The 14,118-nt window shown below is 41.8% G+C and overlaps 1 protein-coding gene across 1 annotated transcript in view; it reads left to right on the top strand.

Moving 5' to 3' along the window:
* The window catches only part of CFAP47 (cilia and flagella associated protein 47), a 772,366-nt gene continuing 758,248 nt past the window's right edge, over positions 1 to 14,118 (top strand). The window contains exons 1-4 of the mRNA XM_089653003.1: positions 1 to 136; positions 4,527 to 4,695; positions 6,988 to 7,139; positions 13,092 to 13,207. Of these exons, the coding sequence (XP_089509129.1) occupies positions 4,534 to 4,695; positions 6,988 to 7,139; positions 13,092 to 13,207 (430 nt within the window). The 5' untranslated portion in view covers positions 1 to 136; positions 4,527 to 4,533. The remainder of the gene's footprint in view (positions 137 to 4,526; positions 4,696 to 6,987; positions 7,140 to 13,091; positions 13,208 to 14,118) is intronic.

Consider the following 14,118-nt stretch of genomic DNA (forward strand, 5'->3'; position numbering starts at 1 on the left):
GTTTGATCACAGCCTCCCCCGTTACCTCCGCCCCAAAATAGCTGTTGCCCAGCAACCTAGAGGACGCTGATCACCAACTTTTACCTTGGTAACGGGGAAGTGCGACACGGAGGAGAGAGTGTGATCCCGGAGTACGGTGAGTTCACATACACTGGCGGGAAACAGTGCTCGGGTGGGGGTGCTGGCAGGGTCCCCATTGTATATAGACTAGGAGAAGCCGAACAAGACTGGAGTGCTGGGGGCCAAGGTACGGGTCCTGTGTGTGTGGGGGGTGACAGTGGGAGCATGGAGTTGGGGGGGGTCAGCTGTGTGTATGTGTGGTGACAGTGGGGGCATGGAGTTGGGGGGGGGGGGGTTGTGGCTGAGCATGTGCAGTGTGTGTGTTGCTTTGTACAAATGTGAGGTGACAGAGGGGTGTGTGGGTGACATGATGGGAGTTGTGTTGGTGGAAGTGGGGGAAGCATCCACACAGGAGCATTGGTGAGGAGGGATAAAGGTACTGGTGGTGAGGAAGGGGTGGAGTGTCAGGGGTGGGTGAAGGTGTACCGACATAGTATTGGGGGGCCTGTGTTTGGAATGAGAGAGGAAAGAAGGTACAGCTGTGAAAAGTGGGGTGTGCATGGTGGTGTACAGGTGTGATGGGGAGAACAGAAGGGGTGTATTTACCACAAGGCATTTGCCTAGGGCGGCATTTTTTAAGGGGGCAGCACTGCCCCCCCCAGAAGAAGGGACATAGGCGGCATGGGGACCAGGTAGGATCTGAGAGAGGCCGTGGGCTGTTTGATGGTGTATGCAGAGCCCGACTGTCGTTCCCGGGGATGTCCATAGCTGTGAAGGTGAGTGTCTTTCTCTCTGCTGCCGGGGGTTGGAGAAGGAGCGTTAGTGGAAGGCTCTCAGGTGGAGGGGGGGATAGGGCAGGGGTGTTGTTGGTCAGTGTCAGGCTTGCTCTCTGCCAGGGGGGGTGCTCTGTTTTGCATTGCCTAGGGAAGCACAAAGCCTAAATACACCACTGGAGAACAGGAGATGTAGATGTGGAGTTGGGGGAGGGGCTACAGGAAAAAATGATGCAGTAGGCTAGTCCATTTTGCTGAAATTTCATTGCAGCAACTCAAAATGGTACTCAGTAGTTTGTATGACCCCCACGTGCTTGTATGCATGTCTAACAACATTAGGGCATGCTCCTAATGAGACGACGGATGGTGTTTTGGGGTATTTCTTCCCAGATCTGGACCAGGGCATCACTGAGCTCCTGGACAGTCTGTGGTGCAACCTGGTGGTGTCAGATGGACCGAAACATAATATCCCAGAGGAGTTCTATTTGATATAGGTCAGGCGAGCGTGGGGGCTATTAAATGGGATCAATTCCTTCATCCTCCAGGAACTGCATGCATATTCTCCCCACATGGGGCTGGGCATTGTTGTACACCAGGAGAAACCCAAGAAACACTGCACCAGTGTAGGATCTGACAAGGGGTCCAAGGATTTCATCCCGATACCTAATGACAGTCAGGGTGCCATTGTCTAGCTTGTAGAGGTCTGTGTGTCCCTCCATGGATATGACTTTCCAGACCATCACTGACCCACCACCAAAAACGGTCATGCTGAATGATGTTACAGGCAACATAACATTCTCCACAGCTTCTCCAGACCCTTTCACGTCTGTCACATGTGCTCAGGGTGAACCTGCTCTCATCTGTGAAAAGCACAGGGCGCCAGTGGTGGACCTGTCAATTCTGGTGTTCAATGGCAAATGCCAGTCGAGCTCTATGGTGCTGGGCAATGAGCACAGGGCCCACTAGAGGATGTCAGGCCCTCAAGCCACCCTCATGAAGTCTGTTTCTGATAGTTTGGTCAGAGACAGTCACACCAGTGGCCTTCTGGAGGTAATTTTGTAGGACTCTGGCAGTGCTGATCCTGTTCCTCCTTGCACAAAGGAGCAGATACCGGTCCTGCTGATGGGTTAATGGCTTTCTACAGCCCTGTCCAGCTCTCCTAGAGTAACTGCTTATCTCCTGGAATCTCCTCCATGCTCTTGAGACTGTGCTGGGAGACTCAGGAAACCTTCGGGCAATGGTATGTATTGATGTGCCATCCTGGAGGAGTTGGACCGCCTGTACAACCTCTATAGGGTCCAGGTATCACCTCAAGCTACCAGTAGTGACACTGACCCTAGCCAAATGCAAAACTAGTGAAAAACATCAGAAAAGATGAGTAGGGAAAAAAATGTCAGTGGCCTCTACCTGTAAAACCATTCCTGTTTTGGGGGTTGTCTCATTGTTGCCCATCTAGTGCACTTGTTAATTTCATTAACACCAAAGTAGCTGAAACTGATTAACAACCCCCTCTGCTATTTAACTGACCAGATCAATATCCCAGGAGTTTAATTGACTTGATGCTATACTCTGATTAAAAAGTGTTCCTTTAATTTTTGTTAGCAGTGCATGTATGTATCTGTGTATATATACAGTATCTCACAGAAGTGAGTACACCCCTCACATTTGTGTCAATATTTGTTCAGCTTGTATAACAGTGTAAATTTGCTGTCCCCTTAAAATAACTCAACACACAGCCATTACTGTCTAAACCGCTGGCAACAAAAGTGAGTACACCCCTAAGTGTGCAAATAATGATGAGACAAAGTTCTTCAATGAGCAGATAAACAACCCTGTGGCCTTATATGTGATTCTTTCACCAGACATAAAACATCAGCCTCTTACTTGAATAATAGACCCAGGATTATAGGCAGTCAGATGGCATTTGTTCAATTAGGCTTGTATACTGTGCACTCCTATTTGGACCGAACATAAGGAACCACATGCCTCACCAGCAAGAGATATGCAGTAGACCAGCAAAACATGAATCACAAAGGCTGTATAGTGTAAAACCATAGATATCGCTTTAAGGGTTCCTTTACACCTGCTTCGTCTTTAACACGCATTAAAGCGCCTACAGCTTCAACATGCTTTTTTGGTGTGCTTTTGATGCTTCTGTGATGTTTCAATGATGCTGCAGTGGTATTTCAATTATGCTTTTTTTTTTTGCTTGGCAAATGCCCTGTATGTTAATTTTAAAGAGGCCCAGTAGAACTCCATCTCAGTAGTACCCCCACTCAGCAGATCCTTGGCTCATTAATACCCCTGTTCAGCAGATCCCCAGATCACTAGTACCCCTGTTCAGCAGAACCCCAGCTCATTTGTACTCACGTTCAGCAAATCAGTAGCTTATAAGTTACTCTTGTTCAGAAGATCCCCTGCGCAGTAGTACCCCCAGCTCTTTTGATGCCCCACTCAGTAGTATTCCTCAGCTCTGTTGATCCACTGGTTTACTGATCCTCCCAGCTCTCTTGTCCCCACTCACCTCCTGCTATATTGCACCCACGGTGCAGACCATGTGTGACATCTCTTGCTCTGGTCTCCCAGTTCTGCTGATCCTCTGCTGCTCAGTCTTCTGTCTGGTCCCCGCTCACCTTCCAGTATAGTGTTCCCATGCTGCACACCACGTGTGCCATCTGCTAGTTGCTCCACTCCAGTCCAGAGCCCACTCACCTTCTTGCTGCTCCACACTGAACATCAGATGTGACGTCTGCACCACACACTTCCAGAATACAGTATATACTGTACTGAAAGTGACTGCAGATGATGTCTTTTTGGTTCGCTTGATGGTTTCCCAGTGCATCCTGGGATATCTCATACCTGCAATACATACAAAACAAAGCTGAATAAAAGCCTATCAAAAACTGCAGGTGCTGTTAGCGAGCATTGCCATAGACTTCTATGGAGACGCTTTGAAGCATCAAGAAAGCGACATGGGGTATACTTTTTGACAAGAAGCAAAGCAAACACAACATGTAAACAGCACCTCAAGCTTACTACTGTATTTAGTGACAAGGGCTTTGATTGGTATTCAGAGTGCTTTAAAACAGCATGTCCAATGTCACTTTTTTAAGTATGTGTAAACGAGCCCTAAAAGATACAATGTGAGTGAGTACTCTGTCAGAGAACACTGTGACAATGTATCAAGCATTTGTTCAGGTTTCAAGAATAATCCCATATTTTGCCTATTATGTTTTTTTTTCCCTATGATTGTCAACTCTGTCTAGTGACCATAATGCAGTATTCTCCTAAAATACAACAATCGGGAAAATACTGCATTATAGCCACTAGATGGAGCTGATGCTTGAGACATTGGCACAGCAATTTTTTTTATAAATCGATGTCTTACTGTTGGCCTGGGTTTCTCCTAGGTGCCAAGTTTAGTCTCAGACTCCACAAATATATCACTCAGATATGTATCTGTGATTATGATAAGTTACATCACACTTTTAAATATTTTGTTGTCAGAAACTGCTATAAACTACTATGAAATCTCTTAGTACTCTGTAAAATATTGTATAATTTTCTTTTTGCCTAATATCAATAAAATAACACTTTTTGCATTACTGTATTTATATGCTGTCAGAAATGTAATGTATGCTTGGCATGTTTATTTATCTGTGTGACTGTCCCTTCAATTTTCTTGCACCGCAGTAAAGTCATGGAGGAATTGATTGATAATGTGGTGGGAGTGAGGATAGCACCTTGCCTTGTGCATTTCATGGATGTGTCAGTTGGGAAGACGTACCAAGCCAAAATAACAGTACAGAATATCAGTCATGTAGCCAAAACCATCAAGATTAATGGACCACAAAACATACAGGTAGGAATAACTGCCTTCCACTGGTCTGCTGCTTTTCAATTAGTTTAATAGGAATGGCACTGTTGTTTTATTGCTGTGCACACAATTACATTAAGCAGAATTGTAAAACTGTTGGGTTGATTTTAATTGTGTTCTACAGCGCTTTCATTTATTTCTTCTATTTTATTTGACACTGTTGTGGATAGGAAAGGGTAGAAGGCTCTATGGCCATGGTTATGGACTAACGTGTGTACCATTATGTATACAAAACTCACTCAGCTTTATATATAAAGTGTCTGATTGAAGACACCCTTCCTTTCCTTCCTAGCAACTGTTCCATGTCTCCCTTAAATGCTCTAACTCTCCCTAGCAAAAGGAAGGAGATATACATACTTGTTACTAAAGAGGGGCATGTTGCTCATTCAAATGCTTTATACACCGTTATTTACAGTGGGTATAGAAAAAAATCACCCCCTTTAAAATAATCATATTTTGTTGCTTTGCAGCCTGAAATGAAGACAAACACTGTTTTTGTTTTATCCAGATGTATTGTGTAACTTATAACATCCAAGTGAAAGATATAAACAAACATGTCATAAAAAATAAAACAAAAATTCAAAAACAGAATTGCTAAATTGGAAAAACGTTCTAAAAATGACTTGTAAACTCAATCAGGTGTAGCTAATCACCTTCTCAATGACACACAAAGCCATTTGACTTTCAATTGTGATCAGCTGTGGCCATTTTGAAAGCTGTGGTCAACATGAAAAGAGATTTCCTGGAGCGTTTCAGTCCCTGATAGTGCAACTGAAGGAAACAACCAATTATGGGTGCCGAGGCACTGTCAAAAGATCTTTGGGATAAAGTTGTGGACAGACACAAGTCAGGTGATTGATAAAAAAAATTCAAAGACTTTATCAATGCTTAGAAGCACAACAAAGTCTATTGTTAAGACGTGGAAGGTATTTGGTACAACACAGACCCTCCCTGGATCAGGACCTCACTCCAAACTGCATGAAAGAGCCAAGAGGAAACTGGTCAGAGAGGCTACCAAGAAAAACTCTGAAGCAGTTGCAGGAGTTTATGACAAAGATTGGTCATTGTGTGCATGTGACAACAATATCATACATTCTCCACAAATGTGGCTTGTACGGGAGGGCTGCATGAAAAAAACCACTCCTCATGAAAGGCCACATGCAGTCATGACTGAGCTTTGCCAAACGCACCTTGAAGATTCTGACGTCACATGGTAAAAGGTGTTCTGGTCAGATGAGACTGAAATTGAAGGATTTGGCCTCAACACAAAACTATATGTTTGGCAGAAATCCAATACAGCTTATCACAAAAATACCACCATTCCTGCAGTAAGGCATGAATGTGGTAATATCCTGTTATGGGGGTGTTTTTTTCAGCAGGGACTGGAGCAATTGTCAGGATATAAGGAAAAATGGATGGGGCAAAATACCATAAAATTCTTGAGGAACATCTACTGCCCTCTGCCAGAAAGTTGTCAATTAGAAGAAGGTTTACCTTCCAACATGACAATGACCCAAAGCATACAGCAAAACTGACCACACAGTGGTTGAAGAAGGAAAAAGTGAATGTTTTTTCATGGCCTAGTCAGAGCCCAGACTTAAAATCTGTGGAATGACTTGAAGACTGCAGTCCTCAAACGGTCACCATCAAATTTTAAAGTGGAACTATACTCACCTCAATTCCAGCAATGCAGTAGCCCTCTGCTCCCCACTCAGCCACTGACATCTTCGTGCTGCCAGCTTCTGGGTCTCGATCGCCAACCACTGTCATTGGCCAGGCAGGAATGATGTCACTCCCGCGCATGTGCGGGAGTGCCGTCAGATTCGGCATTGCCGAATTTGTACAGTGAGCTGCGCATGTGCTGGGGTTCTGTCAGATTCAGCATTGCTGAAGAGTGAGCAAACATTGCAAAGTCTAGATGTGCAAAGTTAGTAGAGACACATCCCAACAGACTAAAGAATGTAATTACAGCAAAAGATGGTTCAACAAAATACTGACACAAGGGGGGATAGTTTTTTCAGTGATTCTGTTTTTGAATTTTTTTTATTTTTTTCTAACATTTTGGTGTTATATCTTTCACTTGGATGTTATAGGTTGCACTGAGTAAATACAGCTAAATAAAACAAAAACTGTGTCTGTCTTCATTTCAGGCTACAAAGCAACAAAATGTGATTAATTTAAAGTGGGGTGATTCTTTTCTATACCCACTTTATATACAACTTTGACAGTGCATGTGTATAACTACTAACAAAAAATTACCCTTGTGTTTCATTTCAGTTCACACTCTCTGTGCAAAATCCAGAAAAACCGATAGCTCCTGGACTTCAAATAACAGCAACTGTCGAATATAAGCCATCTAAAAAGGAAGATGTTAGTGACAAGTTACTTGTTGTGGTCGACAGAGATGTCATCAGTGTGCCACTACTAGGGTATGTGCTCTATATCGAGAGAGAGAGAGAGAGATAACTAACAAACTGTAATTATATATTAAAACCTGGGCTGGAAGAAAAAAGCCCCTGCAATGCCCCTAATTACCCCCTCCCCCCCCCCCCCCCACACTCACACACACACTTTTCAGTGGTTAAAGGCTTAATATGTCTAGTGAAAAGGCTCCATTCTGTTGTTGTCCTCCTCTCACTCCAGCACTTTGGGCTGTGGACGTTCCCTTGGTGTCATCATGCACAATCCATGGCGATTAAATCTGCATTGTATGTGAAAGAGGTAGAAGGTATGACTGTGACTAGGAAGAGGCTTTGCAGGACCAGTCTCAGTGCTGGAGGGACCCTTTTGGAGAGAGGAATAGAGTATTACACCTTATTCCTCTACCCCTATGTGCAAACGGGCATTTAAGCCTTGAAGCATGAGGGACCCTATGCAAAAGTATTTTTTTCTTATGCCCAGAAGAAAAAAATACGGGCAAACGTTTGTGAAGACTTGATCATCAAATACAGTATATGTTGGACATTCCCAAATCATAGGCATTAAGCCTCAGTTAACATTGTGAATCACATAGGATCTGCACCTCATTCCTGTGCAATTCACATGCTATTCAGTGTGGTGCAATTTGAGTCCATTCATTTTCAGTGGGCTCGAATCGCATCAAAGACATGCATGCAAATTTTCATGAACCGCACTGCAACCTTTTCACATAGTCATTTTTGTACTGTGCGATCCAGAGCAGGCAAATGCACTGCATTTGTAACCTGCATTTGGGGTGTCATTAACTTTGTATTGACACCCACAGCAGATCGCTATGGCTAATAAGGAGTTACTCTCTCTCCTTTGCAGCTAAAATAGCCTTTTCTTTTCTGGCAAGGCTTTGTGCATGATTTTGAAGTGTTTTTGTGGGAATTTGTGTCCACTCAGCCAAAGGAGCATGTGCTAGGTCAGATGCTGATGTTAGATGAGAAGACATGGCTCACAATCATAGACTCAATGTATTCTAAGGGTGTTCAAAAGGGTTGAGGTCAGAGATTTGTGCAGTTTTTGAGTTTGTCCACACAAAACTTATCAAACTATGTCATTATGGACCTAGCTTTGTGCACCTGAACTCTAAAGTTAGAAAGAGTCTCCAACTGATTTTTAGATAGAAGGGCTTTTAGTTTTGTGAAAAGACAAGCAGGTTTGCTTTAAAGCAAATTTGAGGTTAGCTACAAGCATAACTAAAGAGAAGAAAGTAAAAACGGCATCATGAATAGCCAAGTAGACCATGCTACCTAGAACCATGAAAGTCTAGCTAGCTTTATCCAGGAGTTGAGGGGGACAGAGACACATGAAGCGATGTAACACAGGAATCTGTATTGTTACACCTTGGTGGTGATTTTCCCGACCTCCCAGAGCACTAATCTTTTGCCTTTGAAATTATTTAGGACCTGCTTTTGAAGGATAAGTTCACCTTTCATAACATGTTACATGTTACACTTGTTTTGAAAGCACCGACCCCTCTCCCTGTCCAAACCCCCCCCCCCCCTTCACAAGCTGTCAAATTAAAAAAATGTGGGAGTGCGGGGCTCCACCCGTCCAGCTGTGTCACTCCTTTGTGAATGAGAAACTACAAGTCCTGACAGCCTTAGTGGCTGTCGGCTTAGTTCTCAATGGACTACCATGGAGCTGTGGAGTACCGTGGAAGTTCATTGAACCTTCCTGTCAGCATATTCAGTGGTGTATTTAGGTTTGGTGCTGCCCTAGGCAAAACAAAAATTGGGCGCTCCCCACGGAGAGAGAGCCTGACATTGACCAGCAACACCCCTGCCCACCCCCCTGAGAGAGCCCCCCCCCCACGATGAGAGAGAGAAAGACAATCACCTTCACAACTGTGGACATCCCTCGGAACAAGAGTCGGGCTCTCCATACACCATCAAGCAGCCCGCAACATCTCTTGGATCCCATCTGCTCCCCATGCCACATGTGTCCCTTCTTCTGGGGTACGCAGCTGCCCCCCTGAAAAATGTCATGCCCTAGGAGACCTGCATGACACCAGTGATCTGTGGATCTGTGGATCACTGGTGCAATGCTTTACAGGCTCCTGCAGCAAAAAATAATAAATGCACATTTTTTTACCTGCAAAAAAATCTGCATGTATTATTTTTTTTTATCAAAACTTATCCTTTAATTGTTGCATGGTAAGATGAGTAAAGAATAGAGTTGGCGAGAGATTTTATGTGATAAGTATCAGTTAATTGGTCAGTCAATTCCCTTGCTTTGGCTGAAATTCAGGTTTCTGGTGGCCCCACTTTACAAAATGTAATTTAAATTTCAAAGGATGTCAATGCAGTTAACTGTTCAGGTATGTGGACAGCTGCGGGTGCAAAAGCCAGCAGGGAAGATTCCTCTATTCATACTGTTTAGGGTGGATAAGGGAAGTAAGTGATTTCTTTCATTCAGCCTCCACTGTTCTCAATAATATAAAATAAATAAAACACCCAACACAGTGAGTGGGACACTCATACTAATCACCACAGTTGTGCACAGATTGCCCCTTAAAATTCCAACAGCCACCTGAATAAAAAATATCAAGTTAGGTTTAAAGTGTAAATAGAAGGCAAAACGTTTTTTTTTTTTTTAGATTTGGATAGAGTGGTGAGGAGACAAAACCCTTTTCAGGATTTTCTTGGTGTCTCTGTTAGGGGGATTTGCTGTCTGTAAATGTTTTTGATCACCAAGAACACCGGGAATGAAAGTGAGGGTAAAACCAAAATTATGAGTTGTCATCAGAACAAAAATAGAGGGTAATTTTCCAATGAGGGCACTTGTTCCTGTAAGAGGAGATTTCCTTCACATTGTAAATATATTAGATTGTAAGTTCTAATGCACAGGGCCCTCCTGTATTGAATTGTAACTGTACTGTCTGCCCTCATGTTGCAAAGTGCTGCACAAACTGTTTGCACTATATAAATCCTGTATAATAATAATAATAGCCTTGCTTATCTACATTATAGGAAGTGAATGCAAATGTCCATAATGAGACACAGTTTGTGATAAAAAAAAGGCCTGGATTCTTTCCTAGATATACACAAAATATAACTGGATACTAACATTTATAGGTAAAGTTGATCCAAGGAATATCCGATTCCCTCTCGGGGGATCAGGAAGGAATTTTTTGTCTTTTTTCACCAAGACTATTATGTAACTATATCGGTTTTAGGCCCCATTCACACTTGCAAATAGGGCCATTAGCTATTACATGTGGGAGATCCAACAAACGAAAAGACAAGCCGCTGCTCATCTGGGATAGAGACTGTCAGTATAGGATCTGTGATGCATGGTGCTCAGAAAGCTTCTGTCAGCTGATTGAAAAAATCAGTAACCACTGCAAAGCACATGCAATTGTTTATTTCAATCCAGGATAAAAGAGTACAGCATTTCCTCCAAGCTCACACATTTCTGCCCTGTGCATGCCTTAATCGTAGCTGTGATTAAAGCCCACACAGGGCAGAAACGTGCGAGTGTGGAGGCAATGCTGTACTTTTTTATCCTGGATTGACATAATGAATTGCATGTGCCTCACTTCAGTTGCCGTTTTTTTCATTCTTGTGGGAGATCCAGCATGGCCTCCCAATGATTAGTTGCGCAGCAGCGCCTTTGAAAGCAGAGGGAGGCTGACAGCTCTTGCAGCCAATCATCAGTAGATAATGAAGAAATTACCTGCAAATGATCGACCCTGGACGTAGACAATCTGTGCACAGCATTTTTAGGTTTGTATTATTAATAGCAGGTATGGGTGCCTGATTTTTAGATAGAAGGCCTTTTTTAGTTTTGTAAAAAGTCTGACAGGTTTGCTTTAAAGCAAATTTGAGGTTAGCTCCAAACATAACTGAAGAGAAGAATGTAAAACGTTATCATGAATGGCCAAATGAAACTCATATATAATGTCTTTTGTTTGCACTGTATAAATGATCCAGTTGTCCTATGTCTAGTTAATACGAAAGCAAAGAAGGGTTACATCATTCAATAATCAGTCTTTGTTTATCTGGTTCATCATCGCTCTCAGCTGCCAAACTAAATGCTACATTCAGAGACTTGATTGTTACTTTATTTCTATCACCAATACAGCTGATGTTATGAGGTCACTCTCATCCTCAACACAAGTGCACTTTCATGGAGTTAATGTAAGCTAAATGAAATTAAACACTAGGTAAATTGATTGATTTTCTGACACAGTTCTGTGTAATTTGATTTATGATGCTGGAAGCTTGAGGTGTGTAGAAGTGCATTAATAATTCTTGAAAGTGGAAAAGAAACTAATTTTACCTGCCTGTACAGTGAATGAAGCGGAAACTGAATACATTAAATATTAATATTAATGTACCTCCACATCTCACTGCTTTAAATGGTGTCATTATTGAATAATTCATTTTAACTACTATCTTTGCACAAGATGTAAGCAATTCTTTAGATTTTTTTTTTTTTTAGAAAAGAAACACTTTTCAGTTGTTGCTCCAGTAAATAAATTAAATTCAGCCTCTGACTGTAATTGCATAGCGGTGTCTCTGTATGTGTAAATATACCTGTAATTTAGCAGGGACATTTTGACTAGGTCATATAACACTAAGGTGCATTTTTATAAAACCGTTTGCAGAACTATTTAACCTCTAAAACTGCATGCACATTTATTGCATGCGAATGGGGCAAATCCAATGTAACTAGACTATTTTCTCGCCAAGTTGAAAGTTATTCAGTTATACAGAATAGAGTGAATCAGTAAAATACAGTATGGCTGATTTACTATGATCCTTCACTCTGTTGCCTATAAATGAATACCATTTGACCTGTAGAGAAAGCCTAATAACATTTGATTTATCCCCTATTTGCACAGAACAAATGTGCAAGCAGTTTCACAGGATGGATAGATCATGATGTCTGCACTAGCTTCTGCTGCAACTCTCCTCCTATTGTTTGCACTATGTTCTTTGGCACCCCCACCCTTCATGGACACAATCCCTGGATTTCATAAAAACTATCACAGACAGATTTTCCAAAAGTGCCTCTCATGCGCTCTAAGCCTTGGTTCACAGTATGAAGCGCACCACATTCCTGTGCAATTCACAAGCGATTCAGTTCAGTGCGATTTGAGCCTATACATGTTAAGAATAAACTTAAATTGCACCAGTTGTGCATGCACCAATTTATGAAATGGACTGCAACAAGATTGCATGAGTGTTTTGTACCATGTAATCCGGTGCAGGGAAATACATTGTTTGCTACCTGCGTTTGGGGTGTCATTAACGTTGTAGTGACACCCACTGCAGGTTGCTATGGCAGTGTGATTTTGTACGTGGTGCGGTGAAATAGGCACGGATCACGGGTTTCCTGCACCACATTCTAGTGTGAACTGGGGATAAAGTAGTGCAGCATACTCCAAATTCGTCTACCTGTTTAGAATTTGTACTTGAATTTTGTATTTTTGAATGCACGTGAGACACTTTATCAAAATCTATCTACTCCATTTTCTCTTTGTGCACCAAAAGAGAGCTGGTCATAATTAGCTCCACTTTTGTAAGATATGAACTGTCAGTATTTTATTTTGAACTTGGCGCATTCAATGTGCAACAATTTAAAAGTGCCGACCTGCCTGATATTGGTGCACAAGTCGCCATCAGAACCAAAAGTGTCACACGTTTCATGAATTCTGCACAACTCATTAACAAGAGGGATTAACACCAGAAAAGTGGTGCAGCAGCTTTATTGAATTCAACACAATGATCTCTTGGCCGCTCTTCTCCACTGTCCACTCTGTGCTCTCTGAACAGCTTCTTCTCCGCTATCCACTCTATGTTCTCTGGCACTGTTTGCATTAGCTTCTTTTGCAGGGATCCCCCAATGTCTGCACTACACTCCAGTAATTTTGCATAACCTTTAACATTGTTATGCTTTCATTACAGGTTTACGCCATCCTGTTATTTAGAAATAGATCCTGAAATTAATTTTGGGAATATGATTGCAAACAGCAAAGTAATATATAAAGAGGTTGGCATTACGAACCATGGTTCATCTCCAGGTAATTCATTTTGTTGTATTTATAAGACCATAGAGCTATAATTTGCTTAATAACTTTTTAATACAGATTGCTGATCAGATTGTATGTATTATACCATAAGTAAATTTTAATAGGCGAAATGTACATTTTTTCTTTCATTCAGTCAAATGGTAATTTGTGAACTGTTTCATGAAAAAAAACCCCTCTGATACCACATTTATTGGTTAATGATTCTGTTCTGTATTTCATGCAATTCCTCATAGGCTTGCAGATGGCACCACTAATACAAAGATACTAGTCACAGAATGTTACATTTTTGCAGTTTATATTGTTTACTGTATGCAATTTATAGTTCACTTTTTTCCTTGAAGATATTTGGTAAGCATGATTTGTATATGACCACATAAAAAATTCTGTAATGAAAATATCTTTATGTAGTTTTCATATCTTTAACTGGCAAAAGCCTGTGAAAAAGTTCAATGTATTGCAGTTGTGTGTGCCCATTCCTCTGCTGGGTTCATCATAGCTGAGCAATCTAGAGTAAGGGTCCTTTCACACGGGCGTTCCGTTTTTTTCATCAGTTCAGTCGCATTTTTTTTTTTTCAAAATTGGAGCTAAACAGATCAACAGTTCACTTTTTACCTCTGTTTTTCATATCCGTTTTACATCAGTTTTTTTTCATTAGTTTACATACATTTATATATTTTTTCATCTGGTCCGCTTTTTTACGGAAGAAAGATAGGGTTTTCTTCTGTTCAAAAAAACGGATGTTAACGTATGCAGACATTAATGGATGTAAACAGATGATCATCTGTTTACATCTGCTAGTCCATAGAAATACATGAGTGTCCGTTTTTCATCCGTAAACGGACAGATGAAAAACAGACATATACGAAACACCCGTGTGAAAGGACCCAAAACCTCTCTGCCAT

This window comes from Staurois parvus, unplaced genomic scaffold (genome assembly GCF_062004578.1).
Source record: "Staurois parvus isolate SC_StPar_1 unplaced genomic scaffold, SC_StPar_1.0 ptg000696l, whole genome shotgun sequence".
NCBI lineage: Eukaryota > Metazoa > Chordata > Amphibia > Anura > Ranidae > Staurois > Staurois parvus.